The sequence below is a fragment of the Egretta garzetta genome, unplaced genomic scaffold, assembly GCF_000687185.1.
Source record: "Egretta garzetta isolate BGI_Z169 unplaced genomic scaffold, ASM68718v1 scaffold25, whole genome shotgun sequence".
Classification (NCBI taxonomy): domain Eukaryota; kingdom Metazoa; phylum Chordata; class Aves; order Pelecaniformes; family Ardeidae; genus Egretta; species Egretta garzetta.
Genome location: NW_009259800.1, coordinates 3,720,988 through 3,741,752, shown reverse-complemented (window position 1 = coordinate 3,741,752; position 20,765 = coordinate 3,720,988). Strand labels below are relative to the sequence as shown.

The 20,765-nt window shown below is 50.9% G+C and overlaps 2 protein-coding genes across 2 annotated transcripts; both read left to right on the top strand.

The window, feature by feature from the left end:
- Positions 1 to 20: 20 nt before the first annotated feature.
- Positions 21 to 12,428, top strand: SEPTIN5 (septin 5). The gene is made up of 11 exons (XM_009639861.2): positions 21 to 110; positions 3,511 to 3,607; positions 4,148 to 4,234; positions 4,787 to 4,910; positions 5,083 to 5,217; positions 5,889 to 6,006; positions 6,381 to 6,482; positions 8,163 to 8,259; positions 9,590 to 9,725; positions 11,696 to 11,798; positions 12,136 to 12,428. Exons 1-11 carry the CDS (start codon positions 21 to 23, stop codon positions 12,190 to 12,192), a joined length of 1,146 nt encoding a protein of 381 aa, XP_009638156.1. The 3' UTR covers positions 12,193 to 12,428.
- Positions 12,429 to 17,363: 4,935 nt separating this feature from the next.
- On the top strand, positions 17,364 to 19,888 carry GP1BB (glycoprotein Ib platelet subunit beta). The gene is made up of 2 exons (XM_035895377.1): positions 17,364 to 17,495; positions 18,192 to 19,888. Exon 2 carries the CDS (start codon positions 18,359 to 18,361, stop codon positions 18,896 to 18,898), a length of 540 nt encoding a protein of 179 aa, XP_035751270.1. The 5' UTR covers positions 17,364 to 17,495; positions 18,192 to 18,358; the 3' UTR covers positions 18,899 to 19,888.
- Positions 19,889 to 20,765: the final 877 nt, after the last annotated feature.

Here is a 20,765-nt window from a genome sequence, read left to right as displayed (position 1 = left end):
CCGCCCGTCCGGCCGCGGTTATGGATTCAATCATTATTCAGGAGCGGTTAGTGGAGCGGCTGCTTTCTCCCCGGACGCAGGCACAGCGAAGCCACCCGGCCAAGCTGAAGGTACGGGGATGTATTTATAGCGCTGTGCAAGCCGGGGAGCAGCAGGGACAGGAGGGGGGAGGATGGTGCCCGAGCAGACATGTGCAGCACGAGATGAGACCTCTGAGGAGGAGAGGAGGGGAAAGACACTGGTAAGGGGGAGATGGTGGGGACAGAAAGGAGGGGAGCAGCCCCCGCGGGAGTAGGGCCGAGGGGCACGATGGACAGCTGGGAGATGCATGACATGTTTTTGTGTGGTTATTTGATGCAGTGATTCCCTCTCTGAATGTCGTGTGTGTGCCTGGGGCGCTCCGGGCAGGAGTTAGCACTGTGTGTGTGCCCGAACGTGGTCTGGTTTGTGTTACCGTGTTAATGCTGTGCTTTGCTAGCCGGTTTTCTTTCTGCTGCAGCAAATGCTGGTGGGCGAGTGGTTTTGTTGATACTGCCGTGCTCAGGCCCAGGCCCAAGGCAACAGATGTACGCAGGAGATGCTCCGGGGGCTGTTTGCGTTATGAATTTATGCAGCTTTCTGGCAACGAAAGGAAGCAAAGGGTCTGCTTCTCCTCTGGGGCTGGGCCATGCTGGTTCATGCGGATGTGGTGGCCGTGCCTGGCCAGAGGGGAACGGCTGGAGGAAGGGCTGCCTGGAAGGGACAGCTGGAGACTGTAACGCTGAGAGGGCCCAACCCCCCGAAGAAGTAGAAGCAGGGGCACCAGGCTCCTAGCACAAGCCCCATCATATCTGGGGTTTGTTCCAGACCTGGGGTAGGGGCTATTCTTCACATTTTCTGTGATCCTATGGTGTTTAATTTTAGCCCTTTTGAATATAGCCAGCAAGGCTCCATTTATCCCCAGGCTGAATGGTGAAGTCATTCAAGGTCTGGGTTGGTTTAAACAGCATGTCCACCAGGGAGGTGAGGAGGGAATTGGGAATGGCAGGAGCGATGGAGGCCATGCTGTGTACCCTCTCTTGGAGGTACAGACAGGCTGGCAGACACCTTCGTACCAGGGATGGCTTCTCCTCTCGCAACAGCTCCCTAATGTCTCTACCCCCGACAGGAACACGACTTAAACCCACCAGCGCTTTGTTCCTTCGCTTGCACTCCCAGGGAGAGCTCTGCCTGCCAGGGAGCCTTGGCCGGGTGGTGGAGGATGTGAGGATGGTGAACTGGCAAGCATGTGCCGAGGCAGAGTACAGACGTGTTTGCTTGGCTTGGGAAGCTTTGGCTTGTAACAGGGCCCCAAGGGTCGGCCACATCTCTTGGTGGCCTCCACCGTGATCTGTGGGGCATGTTCCCAGGCACGTGGGAGCGGGATGTCAATGGGAACAAAGGCAGCACATGGAGGAGGTGGTGGGAAGAGGGGCTCCTTGTGCTGGAGCGCCTCTGGCTTGGCTGGCCGGGGCCCTTTGCCGACAGCTGGGGCCAGCGGGGGAAGCGCGGTGCAGCGATTGTCTGTGTCAGCTTGATGGGAGCTGGCTTGCCAGGGTCAGGAGCATGTGGAGGGGTCTGTGATGCCTCCAGGACCTCCCTCGGTCCAAGTCTCTCATCTAATTAATGGATTTCAGCTTTTCACAACCCAGAGAGCCACCTGCTTCCTTCAATGGCCCTCCCAGCCCTCTACACCCACTTAGGCACTCTCCATCCCGTGCATGGTTGCTCTGCAGGTAGCATCTGTGTTGGTTCCTAATGAAGATGGTGAGTGGTGTAGAACTTAGAGAGGCAGACACCAGGCTGAGGAGTCTACTTTGGCTCCTTAAGTGCATTGTTATGTTGACACACTAGCAGAGACAGTGGCATGTGCCTGTCACAGTGTCCTGACATGGCTGGGATGAGAGCACACTGCCCGTGCATGGTTGCTCTGCAGGTAGCATCTGTGTTGGTTCCTAATGAAGATGGTGAGTGGTGTAGAACTTAGAGAGGCAGACACCAGGCTGAGGAGTCTACTTTGGCTCCTTAAGTGCATTGTTATGTTGACACACTAGCAGAGACAGTGGCATGTGCCTGTCACAGTGTCCTGACATGGCTGGGATGAGAGCACACTGGTTTGTCTTAAAGCTGAGATGAGGAACTGTTGGTCTAGGCTGGCTGTGGTACAGGAACCATGCTGTTGTTCCTGAGAGAAGGCTGTTAGAAGAAGGGGAACCCTCTCCACGATTTCCTCTTCATCTCCTGCCTTCCCCTTTACAGCCATGTTGGCTGTGGCTCCCGGCAGGGCTCTGCAGTGCTTCCATGGCTGGTCAGAGGGAGGGCATGACTGGGGCCAGGGCTCTTGTGACTCTGGCTGCTTCCCACTGCAAGGGAAGCTCTTCTCTTGGCCTTGTGCTCAGCACTGACCTTCCTTAATGCGAGGGAAATGACCGCATGAGTCACGAGTAAAGGGCAGTGTCCTGCGCCAGCTGCGATGTGCTCATTTCAGGTGTCCTCATTCCACCGAGCTATGGGGAGGCAACCAGAGGTACAGTAAAGCCACACTTTCTTGGTTTGGCTGAACAGAAACGAGAGATCAGGTTCAGCCAGTTACACTTGGCTGAAGTATGTGGAGTTGCACCAGAGCTCAGTTCCCCAGCGTCTCCCCTTAGTCATCTCGCTTAAAAACCAAAGAAAATACGAGAAGCACATCCCAAGCTTCAGCTATGGTTTTATTAGTGCGTTACTAGTGCTCTTTCACATGTCAGGTCACTGGAGAGAGCAGGTGATTGTTGTCTTTCCAAAGATCTTGCCGTTATCGCATTTCTCACCCTGCTTTTCACACCTCGTGTTTACCCTTCACAGAGCCTTTTGGGTGGCAGTTTGTGGTGTCCCCCAGGCAGGTGTTGCTTTGCCACGTGCAGCCTGTCAGAGCTGCCATCACTTTTCACCCTGGGGTCTCGTCGCTGCTCGCTGCACCGCTGCTTTGGGATGCCAATGCCTTTTAGCTCAGCCATTAGAGCTGCCAGTGGAGGGCTTCAGGCACTCTCTAATTCTCCCCACTTCTTTCTAATTTAATTTTCTCTGTCTCTTCCTGCCTTTCTGGACTGTGGGGTGGTGAAGCAGTGTTACTTCAGCTATGTTAGCAAAGTGAGGGAGACCAGAGCCTGCAGTCACTCTGTCAGGGCTAAAATGACCAAGTCTGAGACCCAAGCCAAACCTAAATTTATAGAAGGCAGTGACCACGGTAAAGAACAGTCTTTGGACCTCAATGGCCATCAGCCATGTCTGTCCTGTCTGAGTGGGCAGCTCTACAGCAGCCATAAATTGGAAGGAGGAGACTCTGTGTCCTCCCTGCTGTCTGTCCCCACCACAATTTTGCAGTCTGCCCAGCTGAGGATGCCCAAGGATGCTCACACATGTGGACATGTGGCAAACTCCCTGTTGCTGTGTGAGGCTTGAGCAGGAGGGGTGGCGCACCCTGACCTGCTCCCATCCACCTCTGCCCTACAGGATCATGAGAAGCAGTACGTGGGCTTTGCCACTCTGCCGAACCAGGTCCACCGGAAATCCGTGAAGAAGGGTTTCGACTTCACCCTGATGGTCGCAGGTGAGACTATCCATGGATGGAGGTGGCTGGTCCAGACGGTGGGTGCGTGGAGGGGACCGCCTCTCCTCACTTCCCTTAGGTGCTCCCTTAGTGTCTGGATCCTTCCCTCGCTCTGTTCTGGTCCTTGTCTCAGACCTTGCTTTGCTTCCCAGCCTGTCTTGCAGTCGCACCATTCCCCCAGGAGGAATGGGCCCCCCCGACCACTTGAGCGCACTCGAGCAAGCACTGAGTGTAGCTTCTCCTCTAACAGAGTGGCTGGTCTGGGTGGTGAAGGCAGGGCCAGCCAGGGACCGAGGGAAGGGAAGGGGAGGGAGGATGGAGGAGCTAGAAGATCATATTTGAACAAGGATTGAGACATCTTGCAGCATAAGTCCTCCCACTGCTGGAAAAATGTAATGCCTGTAAACAGCTTCTGACAGCTCATTTTTCTCACTTCCTCTGGCTCAGGATTCAAAGCCTTGTTCAGAGTTTCATTTGTAAGTCAATTAGTGGGTCATGTTGCTTGCTTTTCCCTCCTCCTCTTTGCGCTCTGTCAATTAGGAGAGTCGGGTCTGGGCAAATCCACGCTGGTGAATAGCCTGTTCCTGACAGACCTCTACAAAGACAGAAAGCTGCTCAACGCAGAGGGTAAGTTGGGGACAAAGGGGGAAAACAGTTCTTGTGCCTGCAGGTCTAGACTGTCCTAAGGACAAGTACTTTGGTTCTTTGCTTCAGCAGCAGCTACAGGCTTGGCTGGATCCCAGCCCTGCTGGTTGTTGCTCTGCTCTCCTTTGCTGACTGCAGAGGCACTGGTATTTGGGCAAGAAGGGTTCTGTCCTCTGAAGGGAAGATGAGGCCACAGAGCAGCACTAGCCATTTGGGCTGAGATGTTGAGATTTGTCTTTTGTTCTTGGGTGCTAGAGTGCGGTAGGGATTCCCCTTACAAAATGAGTGGACAAAATGTTGAGAACAGCTGGGCTACAAGCACTTCAGAGATTTATGTATCTCCTCAGTCTGTCTTTCTGCTGCTGGCCTCACACAGTACCACTTCCTTGAGGCTCCTTAGATGATGATGAGGTTTTTTTTTTAAACCCATGTTACTCCCTGTGCTCAGTGATGAGGAGGGAGCCAGCTTGTCATGGGTGTGAGCTGGGATCCCCAGTTACTGCCTGGCTTTAACTCGTGTATTCCTGTTCAAAGAGAGAATCAACCAGACAGTGGAGATCGTCAAGCATACGGTGGACATTGAGGAGAAGGGTGTCAAGCTGAAGCTGACCATAGTGGACACACCAGGCTTTGGAGATGCTGTTAACAACACTGAGTGGTGAGCAGGCCACTGCTGCCTTCCTCCTAGTCCTTGGCCACGTCTATTTTCTGTGGGCCCTTCACAGGAAGGGGGTCTGGCAGCAGGCAGGGGGTGATACTGCCTCATGATCCCTAGGAGACAGTGTCCTGTTAAACACTTGATGTTCTTTTGATTGAATTGCCCTTTCCAGCTGGAAGCCCATCACTGACTACATCGACCAGCAGTTTGAACAGTATTTCCGTGATGAGAGTGGCCTGAACCGGAAGAACATCCAGGACAACCGAGTGCATTGCTGCCTCTACTTCATCTCGCCCTTCGGGCACGGGTAAGAGCCCCCTCTCTGGGGCTGGGGTATGACTTGGAGGGAAGACCCTTGTGCCCCAGGATTGCCCTGTAGCGGCTTGTGCATTGGCATGGCTGTTGGCATGGGAGAAGAGCCATCCAGCTGCTTTGCCTTGGTTGAGCACCACACCACCTCCCGCCACCTCGCTGGCATGACACACTGCCTGTGATCAGGCGGAGCGGATCTCCCTCAGGCCTTACAGCCTGTTTTGGAAATCAGGAGAAATAACGCCACACAAACTTGCATCTTCCTGCCTAGCTAAGCCTGACTGATGGGTAGGAAAGGCAGTTTTAAGATGCCTTCAGTCCCTGCCTCTTGCTGGCTCCTGTGCCAGCCTAGCCTGGAGCAGCTGGAGGGGTCGTGTTGGCTGCCTGCAGCACGGGGCAGCCAAAGGGAGGCCCCAGGCTGTGTCCTGGGCAGTATTTAGCCTGCAAGGGAAGCAAATACGCAGCCTGTGTCTGTGTGAGATGTTTAGCAGCTAAAATCTGAGACAGCTTTCCTGAAGATACAGCCCTAGCTGAGGGCTGTCCCAATGCCGCCTCAGGTTCTTGTGGCAGGTTCTTTTGCCTTCATGCTTGGTGGGTGGGAGAGGCTGGAGGGGGAGCTGTCCAGTGTGTCCTTGCTAACTGTGTCCCTCCTCATCCCTGCTGCAGGCTGAGGCCTGTGGATGTTGAGTTCATGAAGGCTCTGCATGAGAAGGTCAACATTGTGCCGCTGATTGCCAAAGCTGATTGCCTGATCCCCTCCGAGATCCGGAAGCTAAAAGAGAGGGTGAGATTCATTTCCTCTACAGGGACATACCTGATGTGGTGGCAGGGATGGGCTTAGAAGGGAGGGGAGATAGAGAGATACATATACATGCATACACACACATATATATGTACGTGTGTGTGCGTGTGTATATATATGTATGTATATAGTGCATGTGTGTATACACACATAGTACCTGCAAATCTAATTGCAGCAGTGCTCTGCTGTGAGAAGGGAAGTGGTGTCTGCAGAGAGGCCAGCTCTAGAAGAAACATCAGATCCTTTCACTGTCTGTAGGCTATAGCAAACCCAATGTAGCACAAACAGGGAATAAATCCAGCAGTTCTGTATTGTTCAGTGTTGTGTTCTTTTCTTTTTGTCTTGTATGGACACAGATCCGAGAAGAGATTGACAAATTTAGCATTAAAGTGTACCAGTTTCCTGAATGTGACTCTGATGAAGATGAGGAGTTCAAGCAGCAAGACAGAGAGCTGAAGGTAAGGAACCTGCTTAGCAGGGGACTGGGAAGTCAGGCTCATGGGTATGTCAGTTGCTCCAGAAGGAGCCAGAGCTGCGGCCCTGTGTGTGCCAAAGGCCTGTGCTACTGATACCCGTGGGACAGCCTACATTGGCTCAACATGTAAGATGGCCTGGAGGAGGTGCTGATGTCCTTGCTGGTGCCATGAAGTCAAGTGTGGCTTGAAGACATAGCACTTCTGCTCTCCCACCAGGCACTGTCTTCCTTGGTCTATCCCAGCCTGTATGTTTAAGATGAAGGCCGGGCTGTACAGCATTTGTAAGTACCTATTTGAGTGATGCCATCAGCAAGGAGGAGCAATTTGTGAATGATGAGGCACCACTGTGACACATTAGTTGCACAGGGGGAGATAACACGATCATCCAAGCCTGTCTGGAGGCCCCAGCAGCCCAGGCCTGACCCTCTCCCAGGCTGAGCCAGCCCTGTGTGTGCATGCGGTATGGCTTGGTTTCTCCTATCAGAGAGGTGCAATGGGCTTTGACTCCCTTCTGAGCAGAGAGGAGCACAGCCTGTACATCCCTGCCTGGACAAGCTCTTGGCCTACATTGTCCCACTTGCTTGGTGTCCAGCCTCTGCTTGGGTTTCCTTGTAGAGCTTCCCCTCAAAGAAAGGCTGCAGGCACCTGCAGAGAGACAGCTTCTCTCAGGACAGCTAAGAATGTCAGGCTGGTGTGATGAGTTAATCTTGCTTGGATGCCAGGTGCCCACCAAAGCCGCTCTGTCACTCCCCTCTCCAGCAGGACACAGGAGAGAAAAAAGGTATTGAAAGGCTCATGGGTCGAGACAAGGTCAGGGAGAGACCATTCACCAGTTACTGTCATGTGCAAAACAGACTCAACTTGGTGAAATTAGTTTGATTTATTACCAGTCAAATCAGAGTAGGAGAGAATAAAAAAACCCCTGAATCTTAAAACACCATCCCCCAACCCTCCGTTCTCATGGGCTTAACTTTACTCCCAGTTTTCTCTGCCTCCTCTGCAGGGGGACGGGTAATGGGTGTTGGGGTCAGTTCATCACATGTTGTCTCTGCTGCTCCTTCCTCCTCAGCCTGCCCCACCAGGGGCTGCACCAGGGGCTGCAGGGGAATCTCTGCTTTGGCACCTGGAGCACCTCCTCCCCTCCTTCTGCACTGACCTGGGTGTCTGCAGGGCTGTTTCCTCTCGCACCCTCTCACTTCTCTCTCTCTGGCTACCGTTCCACAGCAGTTTTGGGTTTTGGTTTTGGTTTTTTTTTTTCCCCTCTTTAAATGTGTTATCCCAGAGGCGCTACCACCATTGCTGATTCACTTGGCCTTGGCCAGCAGCGGGTCCGCCTTGGAGCCAGCTGGCATTGGCTCTATGGGATGCAGGGGAAGCTACTAGCAGCTTCTCAGAATCCACCCTGTAGGCCCCCTGCTATGAAAACCTTGCCAAGCAAACCCCATACAGCTGGGAATCGGGCTGCCTGCAGATCCCAGTGCCTTAGGCTTTTCTCTGCAGCTGGGTTGTGGTGTCCTGTGCTGTGGCACATGTGGATGTCCCTGTGCCCTTCCTACTATCACCTTCTTCCTCCTGTTCTGCTCCAGCTGAGCTTGGCCCTTTGAGAAGGAATCCGTGGGCAGCCCTGGGCTGAGCTGGGCTGAGCGTTGCCTCTCATTGCAGGAGAGCGCTCCCTTTGCCGTCATCGGCAGTAACACTGTGGTGGAGGCGAAAGGCCAGCGAGTTCGTGGACGGCTCTACCCCTGGGGCATTGTGGAAGGTAAGTGTGGTGCCTGGGAGCTGGCACTGTGAGCAAGGGGCAGGCAGGCCCTTGCAGTAGGGACAGCAGGGGAGAGCTCACCTCTGTGCAGCCGTGACTCTGCTGCCTTTGGTACATGGCAGGCGACAAGGTAGTGTAGAGACAGAGGCACTGGGACCAGCTCAGGAGGTCTGTTACTGGGGATGTAAGCAATCACCCTGCCTCTGAAGCCACGACAGACTGAAGAAGAGAGGCTCGAGCCTGAATGGAAGAATGCCTAGGCTTTAATGCACTAGAATATGGCTTCTTATTAGGATGGGGAGGCTGGGCGTTGCCAGTTTGTTTTCTGGGGAGAAGCCATTGCCCTCAACCAAACTGAATCGTAAACCCTCCTGCACCCCTCCTCTGCTGTCGCTCCTGTATGTGCGGGAGTCACTGGGCTGGAGGCTGCGCTGATGCACAATGTGTTTGTCTCTAACTTTCTTTCTAAAGGGAGAAATTTCAAAAAGCCTGTAGGCGGAATAACCCTGGCATGGCTTTTGCTGCTGTTGCTGACTCCCCCCATGCTGGTGCATTGCTTTAAGGTCTTGCAACTTTAGATCCCAAAATCTTGTGTGTGCACTCGCAGGCTGGTGCTGGCTGCTTGGGCTGCCCAGCTGCTGGCTCTGCTTTCTCACTGGCCCCAGAAGGGGCTGTGCCTGTCAGGGTGCTGGCATTTGGCAGTGGGATCAACTTTGTGAAACCCTGGGCCTGACGCAGCCGGCTTCACCCAGCCCTGCAGAGAGGTAAATGGAGATCACTATGGCAGGCCCACAGCTACTGAGCACAACGCTTCCCTGCAGAGCCCCGCAGCACTGTCTGGAGCCTGGCTCCCCATGGTAACTACAGCTCTTTCAGCTCTCCAGATCATTACTTGCTCATGGCTTTGCCCCTCAGGGGCTGATTTTTGCCTACAGGGGCCTTTCGACCAGTTCTAAATTCTGAGGAGATGAGCAGTTTGTCTCCAGCACTGGCTGTGCTCGCTGTGGTTATAGCAGTGACATCCCATGTACCTGGGAGCAGCATCCTCATCAGGGCTCTGCTGTATGTGCCTATTTAATCCTCTTACCCAGAAAAAGTCCTGGGAACACAATGACCTCAGCAGCCTGGCCTTGATGTCAAGAAGCACTGAGCATCATCGAGGCCTGGGCCAGGGCCAGGGGGAGAGCCCCAGGCAGTGATGGGGAAGAGTGAGGGGAGGATGAGAAAGGGGCCCTGGGGGAGTTTTGGTCCAGCCTAGGTGCCAGGAAGTGAGAAGGGGCTCCCTGGTGAGGTGTGACATCCAAGCACTCTCCTGTTGTTGCTTCTGCAGTGGAAAACCAGGCACACTGCGACTTTGTGAAGCTGAGGAACATGCTGATCCGGACACACATGCATGACCTGAAGGACGTCACTTGCGATGTCCACTATGAGAACTACCGAGCTCAGTGCATCCAGCAAATGACCAGGTAAGTCTCCACCACTTCAACCAGAGGTGGCAGGGGTGTCTCACTCTCTGCGGAGCTGGGGTTGCTCTCAGGATGCTTTTCGGTCAGGAGGCTGTGGGTCTGCTGCGGACATGCTGGGCTGCAGCCTGGAGAACGGCACTGGGAAGTAAAATAGCAAATCCAGGCTTGTCTCCCACAGCCTGAACCCATGGTGGGGATGCTTCTGAGAATCCATGTTCCTGGCTGAGGATTCCCCATGCAGATCTTGGGGAAATAGGCCTGGAGATTCTTTTGAAGAGCTGTTCCTAGCACTGGGTGAAATACATCCAGCCTAATGAAACAGAAGATAAACCATCTCTCTGGTGGATGGTAGCTGTGTGCACTGCCAAATAGGAAGGCATTCTACAGTCTACAGTTCTGTCCTAATGACAGTATGAGCCTTGGGATGCTGTTGTTTCTCAGGCAACAGAGCCCAGGCAATTAGCAAGACTCTTAACACATCTCTAAAGATTTCTCTGCGTTTTCTTCCTGTTGTATTTGATTCTCTATGGTTTTAGTCACAGTGATCAGAAAATAGAAGAGAGAGCACTCCTAGGCTTCTCATTTGAAACCTTTTTTTTTCACCCTTCTCCCTTCCATGACTGGAATACTGTTGACAAATTTTAGGTTTAAGTAGGTCCTGGCTCATCTGTTGTAAACCATCCCTCTCACTTCCTGCTTGAACTGGCCGGGTAGCTCTGTGCTGCCACGTTGCAGAGCAGAAATGGCTGTGCTTCACCAAGGAACAGTCCTGCGTATGTGCAAGCGTGGAGGTTGGCACATTCGGTTCACACACAGTGTATCTCAGTACTGTTGCATAGCAGACGAGCCTGTCTTTTTCAGAGTGAGAATATGGAGTCCCAAAATAACTAAGTTAAATGCTAGAGATCTGTGAGAAGTGTCACAGCTGCTGTTGAGGTGGGCTATGTAGCTATTAAAAGAAGAGCACGATTAAAAAGCAATTGCTCAGCTTAAGAAAAGCTTAAGTTCGTTACCATTTCTCATGCCATGGCTAGTTCCAGTGAACAAGTCTCAGAAAACCAGAGTGTGGCCATTTCTAGCAGTGGGTTAAGGGTCCTTGTCTAGAGAGACGTTTTGGGAGGAGATCCCAAGCTCTGGGGCTGGAATTTGCTCAATAACGACCCAACGGTGACTCCAAGTGGTGAATGCCTGCAAGTGGCATCTTGAATTCCCAGTTTCCGTGGTTTTGTCTACTATCACCCTCTCCTCACCTATGGAGAGCTCCTCTGACTTTTGGACAAAAGTCACCTCCTTTCTCTGTCCCTTGCCTGCACTTGTGTGCACCCCCAGCCCTCATTGCAGTGCTGCTGTGCTCTGCCTGTTGTGTCTCATGTCTCCCACCTCCTGAATATGAAGGCAGGCTTTGTTACCAGACTTGGGGTGATTAAACTGCTCCCCTGGTTTTATCTTCCTGGAGGAAAAAAAAGGACCGTGGTGAGCAGGGGGATTGGACTAGATGATCTCCCGAGGTCCCTTCCAACCCTTGCGATTCTGTGAGCGTGTGGTACCTTAAGGATGCTGATAGTTTGTGTTGGTGCTGCGTGTGTGTGTGGGCGTATGCACAGATGAGCCAAAGGAGACCAGACAAATTGTCTGGAAATGTCTCTGCTATGTGCAGTTACAAAAGGTGGTCAGAAACATCAGCCTTTTCTGTGTTTGCTCTCAGTGTTAGCCCGGTTTGGCTTTTCTCTGTTAGCTACCCGCAAGCTTCTATTTTGAAAATTTCTAATGACTTTGGTCTCATTCTGCATCTGAGTGTATCCCACACCTCTGGGCTAGATTGCCCCACAGCCCCTCCAACTGTCTGGGTGCATGGTGCCACGTTACTGGCAGTTCTGCCATTGTGAGTGAAAGCCATCACGAGGTGACACCAAAGCCAACCAGCCTGAGCCACAACTGACTGCATTTCTTCCCTCTCTCCATCTCTCTAGCAAGCTGACTCAGGACAACAGGATAGAAAGCCCAATTCCTATCCTGCCTCTCCCAACACCGGACACTGAGACAGAGAAGCTGATCAAAATGAAGGATGAGGAGGTGAGACCCATTTCTGCCTGGGCCTCCTTGGTGTTGGAACTGGAATCAAGGAGTTTCTCCAGGATTGCCCCATAGACGCTGTTCTGGGGCTTCCCACTCCTGCCTCCCACTGTCATGGGCTCCTGGTGTGGAGGACAGTGTGTAAAAGCCGTGGCTTCCTCTGTCAGGGAAATGTGGGTCGATTCTACCCCAGACACAGATGCCTCTGTGCTCAGGCAGGAGTTAATACTTTCTGAGGGATCCCTTTGTCAGCCCCAAGGGGCTGCCCCCAGTGCTGATCACCAGCTCCCAGCCACAACAGATCCCTTTTTAACTCTCTCTTCTCTGTCTCATGCAGTTACGGCGAATGCAAGAGATGCTGCAGAAGATGCAGCAGCAGATGCAGGACCAGTAAGAGGACCAGTGACCATCTGAGGCCTGGCAAGAGCTGTGGACGTTTAGAAAAGGTTTCGTGTTGTATAGAGACTTGTGGGCAAGACCTGTACCCGCACCCTCTAATTTATTAGCAGCAATGCTGGCTTTGCAGTCAGCTGGATTGTGGAGGAGGCTGTTCATTTAACAGTTTACTGATGTGTACTTCTTTTTTAATAATTATTCTTTCTTTTCTTTTTCTTTTTTTTTTTTTTTTTTTTTTTAAAGAAAAAAAAAAAAAGAAAATAGCCTGGGAAGTCTCTAAGGCATCCTAAAAAAGAAAAAAAAGAAAAGAAAAATATCTCCCTTTCCCATGTACTAATCTCTTGTTTGGGAATGCTCTGGTGTTTAAAGTCCTGGTTTCTCTGGTGTACGAACTTGAAGACTATCTGTGTCAATGCACGTGAATGTTTACTCCCAACTGAGGTGCTGTGCCCCCCTCCCCGTTCCTTTGTCCGGGGCCAGCACAAGCATTGCAAAGGCAGCCGTACCCTCCTCTGAGTTTGACCTGTGCTGCTCGGGCTCCTCAGCCTGGGGCCAGCTCTGGCCCAGAGAGCTGGGGCTGGGGGTTTCTCTGTGCACTGACCTGATCAGGGGTCCTGATGGTTGCCTGGTTTCCTGTCTGGGTTTTTCTAGGGTTTTTTGGTTGGTTGGTTTAGTTTTTCCTATCAAGAAGCTCCAGCATCTTTGCACTGAGCAGCAAGGGACTGAGTCTCTCGAGGTCAGTTAGAAGAAAATGGCTTCTACTGCTCTCAGTTATGTCTTTCTGGCAGAGAGGATGAGTTGTTGACTATTGCCTGTAAGTAGATGATGGGAGTGAGCACCTTCCTAGCCTTGGTTTCCTCCCACAGCAGGCCAGAGGTGTTGGTAGAGGAACCCCAGGGCCCTGCAGTAGCTGGGTGAGGGTGTCTCATGGTTTAGCTCTGGTCATTCAGCTACAGTGTGTCTCCATCATCTGCTCTGAAAAGAAAGCATCATGGCAGCCAGAGCGCTTGGCTGGGACTGCTTTGCAGGGGGTAGAAACCCTAGGGCTGAAATCCAACCCCAAATGCAGAGCTGTGCCCTACCCCCAGATCGAGGTCCCACAAGCACATTGCTGGCTCTGAGCTTCTGCCGCGGAAAGGGGCAGTTTTGGTAGGCTTGTACCAGAGATCTGCCGGCCGCCTGTCCAGGTAGGTGCTGGGTCACCGTGGCTGGTGCAGGAATGTCACTGCATGGGGCTGAGCACAGCCCAGCAGACTTGGCACTTGCTCCCCTGCCCTTCCCCTGGGACTCAGCCATTCTCCCCCTCCCTGATCCGAGGCTCTTCCTGTCTCAGTGCTGGGAAGCCTGGTGGATCTGCTGGGCAGAGATAAGAGCACTCTTTGGGCAGCAGCTTCTGTCCCATTCTTGCTTCCTGCAATATTTTTAACTTTAGTCCAGCCAGAGCAGAGCCCCGGAGTTTGATGTGCCTGACAGGGCAGGCCTCACCAGCAACTCTGCTGTGCTCACAGGGAATCGGAGCTGTTGGAGGGAGAGACCCTTGGCTCTTCCCTCTGACTCCAGGGAGTGCTGCCATGGGCTGTGCCCTTCTGCTCCTCTGGCTCCCGGACTGATTCCTCTGTCCCCTTTTCCGCTTTGTATCTTCTCTTCCATCTCTGTCTCTCCCGGTAGATCTCCCTGGGTAGGAAGCACAGTGTTGGCCAGGAATAACCAGGCCCTAAATTCTGTTATTAGGTGCTGCGTTTGACTGATTCCTCCCATGGGGCTTTGGAGTCCTGATCGGGGCTTATCCAGGTGGTGAGTAGGTTGGCTGGTTCCAGTTATTCACTGTACCGAGCCTCAGCTTAGGCAGAACATGGGCTGCAGGGGCAGGGAGAGACCCTGGCACAGCGTGGGAGCCCCTTGGCAGAAATGTGCAAGCTGGGCAAGAGCAGCATCCAATAATTTTTTTTTTTTTTTTATTTGTTTGTTTCTTTCCCCCCTGTATTGTGCTCATAAGTGACAGTGGCAGTGCCAGCCTAGGAGAGGGGAAGGGTTCAGCTTGTCTTCAGTAACATGCAGGACCAAGGTGCTTAAGGAGGAAATACAACCTTTCTTTGTGAAATGTGCTTAACTGAGCAGTGGAGTGAGTAGCTTGAAACAGGAGCTTCCTTCGGGTTTTCTGGAGCTGGTTTGCTGCTGCCTGAAGCAGGACTGCCAAATTATCAGCTTTATCCATGCAAGCATAACAGGAAACACCTTGCAGTACCTATTTTCTTACAGTCCCCTATTTTCTTATGCTAGTCTTGTCCCTGAAGAGGATGTTCTATTGCAAATGAGGCCTGTCCAGTTGGAGATGTTCCTCTTTTGAACACAGTCATTCCTAGAAGACAAAGGAGACCTTTACCCTTTAGCATGGACATAGAGGAGCTGACAGGTTTTATTGCAGGTTGTGTGCAGAAGTGCTGTGTGCTGGTGAGAGCACAGGGTACTCTGGTCACAGGCAGGTAGGATTACTGAGGGTGAATCTGCCCCTGTCCCTATGGGCGAGGAAGTCTCCCTCAGCTCAGTGCACGTGGCTCCTACATCAAGTCGATAGTCACGGGTCCTCTACAGATTGCTGAAGCCTTCCGCTACCAGCTGGCAAAGATGGTTCAAGTTGCACTTAGGAAAAAAATGCAGAGGAGTGAGGCACCAGAGATGGCTTCTACAGAGGGCCAGTGGTGCGGCTGAGACTGCGTCTCTGCATAGGAGGTTCCCTGCCCAGAGCACCAGAGTTTGGGGGCTGCCTGGAAAGGGTTTAGAGATTGACTTTGGGCACCAGGGATTCAGACTCTGTCCTGGAAGGTAGAATCTGTTTATTAAAAGAGGAATGGTTTTTGTACTGCTGCGTTGAGCTGCACAGAAAGCAGAGAAGAGACTCCTGGATAAATGTAGCTTGGCCATTTGGCTCTGGCAGTGAGAAGTGTGGATGGGAAAGTAATTTAACACCTCCCCTCATGCAACCTTCCACAGCCTCATATGCGACCCCTGCACCCCCAGGCACATTCCTGCGCCTCTGCCAAGCTTTGCCCTGCTGAGTGAGTCGCTGCAAGGGTTGTGTCCCACTCCGCAGAGCTGTCCCAGGCTGCAGCTGGGGCTGTCGGTAAGACATCTCAGACCTTGTGCCTGACTGGGGAGGGGGCTGTGGCACGAACTCCTTATGTGCTACTGCCGTGCTGGTCCTGCCTGTGCGGTCCTTGCTGCCTCCCCGCATGCCTCCCTCCAGAGAAGGAGGGGGTCCCACTCTTCGTGCTCTGTGATGGCATTCCCTGCTGCTCCTCACAAACCCCGCTGTGCTTTAACGCTGGCTTGCTCCTGCCATGTGACTTCCTCACCCCCTACTCCATTCCTAGGCTCTTTGTTTCCTGTCCATCTGTTGGGTTATTATAATATATATTTTTTTGTAAATTTCTGTTTGAACATTTTGTCATTGTGAACAAAGAAAAATGAAACCTTTTAAAACATATCCATTTTATTAAATGATTATTGTTATTATTATTATTATTAATAACGTTTACTACCTGAATTGATCAGTGAAATAAATACATTAAAAAACCCAACCTCTTTCTGTTTAATTTTCAGTCCCCTTGAGCAGCATCAGTGATGCATTATGGGCAGGAGAGAGCAAAACTGATGCTGTTTCTCCTTTTATCCAATTCTGTCGGAGCAGGCTCCAGGCAGGGCTTCCTGCATGGGATTTCTGGCCTGTGTTTATGTCAGAAGCTAGACAAGATGATCGTGAAGTTCTTCTATCTTCAAGGTTCTCCTAAGAGTGGTGTCTAACTTAGCCATGGGCAGCTGAGCAGGATCCAGTCCCAGGATATCCATTTTGTAAGTAGCCAAAGGAGCTTTACTGAGTCTGTGCTGTGTGCAGAGCCAGGATGGTCTGACTCTAATCAGCTCCATGCTGCACCTGGCCTGAACACCTGCCTGTGAATAAGTGTAGCACCAAATGCATGAGACATTGCTGAGCAAACTTACCCTGTGGTAGTCAGGCTGCTCCCAAGCGGAAAGCAGGCCCTGGAGGAAGAATTGGGTTTGTTTGTTAGCCTGAGATCTCTTTCCCACTCTGCCTGCCTGCCACAGTGAAACAACTGGAATGATCTGCTCCAATTTACTAGAAATGTAAAGCCTAATTGCTTTATTTAGAGCATATTTTCCTAAATTCTGCTGTTGTTTACACCTGAAATTCTCTTTTAACATCAACACATTCAAGGCATTGATCATTTCTGCTCTATACAATGTCTGCAGTACAAGGTAATGGAGAGTTGGTCCCAATGGGGCAAGAGTTTTGCAATGTAATTCTGGTGGCCTTATCCTAAGGAGCGTAGCCGATGCCTAGAGTCAGGCTGATGGCAGAAAAATGTCTGTGAAGGTGCAACGGCCTTAAGAAGACAAGTCTGAGTGTCAAAACTACATTTAGGTAGAATCTTATCGGTTCAATTATTGGTTTAATGCAGCTTCTGAATAAAAGACATGGTCAGTCTTTCTCGGTAATTGAAAGCTGTACTTGTCGAGAGCTGCCAACTCACTTGGCTCTCAAAAGAGCAGTTCCTCGGAGCACTATCTTTCCCAGTCCTGTGAATCTAACAAGTTTATTTTGATGTAGACAGTGAAATGCCAAAAGTTACATTTTATCCCTGTAACAGTCATGAGAGGATGCAAGTGCCTGGAGGATCTTTCTTCTTGGCTCAACTATTGACACCCGTGTGGTCAATGGAAGTCCATTTCTTTCAGCAGATCTTCCACTGCTATTTAGGAGTATGTGTGTCGCCCCTTCAAGGGAAACCTCAGGGTCAGCACACTGCAAAGTGCTAGGTCTCACTACTCTGCCAAATAGAGTCTTCTTGATGAGATGGGAAACCACAGGCCATAGTGCTCAGGGAGCGTGGCACAAACCAGTAACGTCACCTTCCAGGTTGAAATGCATTCTGAGTTACTTTGCGATGTTTCTGTTGGGCTGAGCGTGTGGGCTCAGAATCACAGTTATCAGTACTGTCAGCATCTCTCCCAGCAAACATGCTCTTGCGAGCAGCATCAGCTCCCATTTCTTGGAAGACTTGCTCAATGAAGCCTCAGCTTCCGGTGACATGCAGCAAACTTGCAGGAAGGCCTCATGGGAGGTGTCCCTGGGCTGAGCCTGACCCTTATCTTGCCAGCCAGCCGCAAGGGGATTATCTGTGAGCTCAGTTATGCAGCTGCAAATACTCTTGCACTGGCTGGAGTGCCTTAAGACCTTTTGTGTTGTAAAGCCAGCAAGACAGCAAGGATTGAACTACTCTGGTAAGTCAACAAAGCTACCTTCTGTTCTTTTTTTTTTTTGTTGTTGTTGTTTATTTGGTTGCATAGAAAAGCACTGTTGCAGTATGTGTAGTTGTTCTAAAGAAGTTACAGTAGCTCATGTGTTCAGCAGTGGCATGAAACTGCAACACAAAGACAGCTTGTTGACCCATGTCTTCCAGCACGGTCACAGCTCCAGAAGGAGATTATTCACCTGCTGGAGCAATGGCTGGCATGGAAGACTCCACCAACTTCCACATTTGGTGGTCAGCACCCTCTCTGCTGGCCAAGGACCATTTATTACTTCTTTTCAAATCTGGAAAGGCTATTTCTTACTTGTGGTAACAGTAATTTTATTTCTGAATCTCCTCTTGCAGTTTGCATGAAAAAAATTTTGCTTACAGATGTAATTCAGAGCCATGATAAGGCATGAGCAGTTTCGTATTCTAATTTTTGATTCCTTGACATAAATTTTCTTGGCTCCCCTAGTAATGCACCTTCAGTAATGCTGAAAATACAAGCAGCTCTTGTACACTTCTGAGGACTAGTGAAAATGAATTTGGTGGCTGCAGCTAAGCCTCCCAGTAGCCATCTGTTCATATCCCTCCTCAAATCCAGGGTTGGAAAACCAGGAACATTGCCTCTCCTGTAATGAGAGACCAAGAAACTGCACGCCTCTTTTAACTCTGTTCTTTTCAGAGCTCTCACATCTCCTGTGAAGGACACCAAATTCAACCAACTTTAGCAACTCATCCTCAGAACAAAGGAACAAATAGACCTGGGCTGTGGTGTCAGTCCTAGTGTGGTGTCTACTTGCCTGGTCTCCACTTCATCCAGTCTCACCAGGGGAGTGTTTGCAAGTGAAGATGAACAGTGGAATTCTTTTCTTGTCCCTCCTTGGCTTCCTCCCACTCGTGATACCCATATGCCCTGTGCCATGCAAGTGTGCCACCAACATTATTGACTGCACGTCAAAAGACCTAACTGTAGCAAAACTACCAGTTGCATTTCGCCCTTCGGCTGAAATTATCCAGCTTGGTTACAACAGGCTCACCTCTATTCCCAATGGGCTCTTTGACAACCTAAAGAGCCTCCAGGTAGTCTACCTGCAGGGCAACCCTTGGGAGTGCAACTGTGACATCCTCTACCTGCGCTCCTGGCTCCAGTGGCAGCAGAACCGAACCTTATACAGGGATGTGAGATGCAGCTCCCCAGCTCACCTGCAGGACCGGATCATTGCCTATCTGACAGAAGAAGAGATCATCTCCACATGCCAGTACTGGTACTGCAGCCTGGCTCTCCTCTCTCAGCTCTGTCTCTTCATCCTCCTTTTCCTCCAGGGTATCTTGGTTATCTTCATTGTTGTCTACCTGCAAAAATTTCGGAGAATGACCGCTGAAGCCTGAGGTACCACCCGGGATCTATACCAGCACGTAGACACCTGGGTACCTTCTTCAAGTAGCCCCTACAACAGTGATTAGCATCGCCAGACTGAAGACCCTGCCTTCCCCTTGGGTGATGCTGTGCTAAAGTCATGTGGTTTTTGACATCCAGAGGGGACAATTCAATGCAGCATCTGATCCTGACTGCAGAACGAAGCAGGACTTGAACTGATCAGACGCTTGCTGTATTTCCAAAGACCTGATCTTGTATTTTTTAATGCTTTAAACTCTTTAGCATGGTCTTGATTGCTTTGCTGAGCTGGGAGTGGTTCTGGTTTGGTAGACTAAGGAAATCATATACTACAGCAACCAGAACTGACTCAAACTGCTTGTAAGCTTGTAGGGACTATGGTGCTTGATCCCTCCTCTGCTAGAGTATTTCAGCCATACTTTCCATGATGCTTCTGGTCGCATTGGGTCAGGTGAGGACAGAGGTGGGCAGTGAACAGTTAAGGTATTGGACTAGGGCAATGGAGAAGTACAGTTTCCTTGGTGCTACTGCAGATTGCCTTAGTAACTTTGGACAAGTGACTTGGTCTTCTCCTGCCTCCGTTTCCCATCAGTGAAAGGGAAAGGATGTTTATTCTTGCTTGATGCATCTTTCCCAATGTTCTTCTGAGGGAGGGAGGGAATGTTTAGAAGCCTAGCCATTTGCCCTATCTTCATTCCTTTTAATCTACTTCTAGTTTTAATACTGACTTCAACACCTATTGAGTCAGTCTGGGGCCCCAAATGTTTATGAGAAATTTACACTGAAACCAAAAGTTGTTGAAACCAGAGGCTCTTTCTGACTGTGCTTGTAGGGCACCTGGCACGAGAGCTCCAGAGGTCTTTAGAGTCTCAAACTGCAAAACCCACTCACTGACGTGCCTACTGCTGGTTATCATAGAATCATTTTGCTTGGAAAAGACCTTTAAGATCATCAAGTCCAACCGTTAAGGTAACACTGCCATCCTACCACTAACCCACGTCCCTAAGCACCACATCTACCTGTCTTTTAAATACCTCCAGGGATGGGGACTCAACTACTTCCCTGGGCAGCCCATTCCAATGTTTGACAACCCTTTCTGTGAAGAAATATTTTCTAATGTCCAACCTAAACCTGCCCTGGCACAATTTGAGGCCATTTCCTATGTTATTATGTCCCTCAATTATTTTTGGAACAAAGCAAAGTTGAAATAAAATAATGACGCGTGATGATGTAAATTACTTATTTTTCCATTCCACACTGGGTATCTTCCACTCTGCACTCCCTTACACTCAAGCTTTGTGCCAAGTGGAACGAATGCCAAGGGCAAGGCGGAGATGTTCCCAGAAGTGCACCATAGGGTTGGACTTTGACCGCTGCTGGCTTCCACAATGGGAGGGGTCTAAATACGGCCTTCTTCCTCCTGCCCCTAAGTTGCTGCTTGGTTTTATGAGATGGGGGCTGGAGAGGGAAGGGTGTTCCTTGGTGCCAGCACTCATAGAATCGCTTTGGTTGGAAAAGACCTTTAAGATCATCGAGTCCAACCTTTAACCTAACCCTGCCACCCGACCACTAAACCGTGTCCCTAAGCACCTCATCTATCCTTCTTTTAAATACCTCCAAGGATGGGGACTCTACCACCTCCCTGGGCAGCCCATTCCAGAGCCTGACAACCCTTTCAGTGAAGAAGTTTTTCCTAATATCTAACCTAAACCTGCCCTGGCGCAGCTTCAAACCATTCCCCCTCGTCCTATCATCTGTTACCAGGGAGAAGAGGCCGACCCCCACCTCACTACAGCCTCCTTTCAGGTAGCTGTAGAGGGCGATCAGGTCTCCCCTCAGCCTCCTCTTCTCCAGACTAAA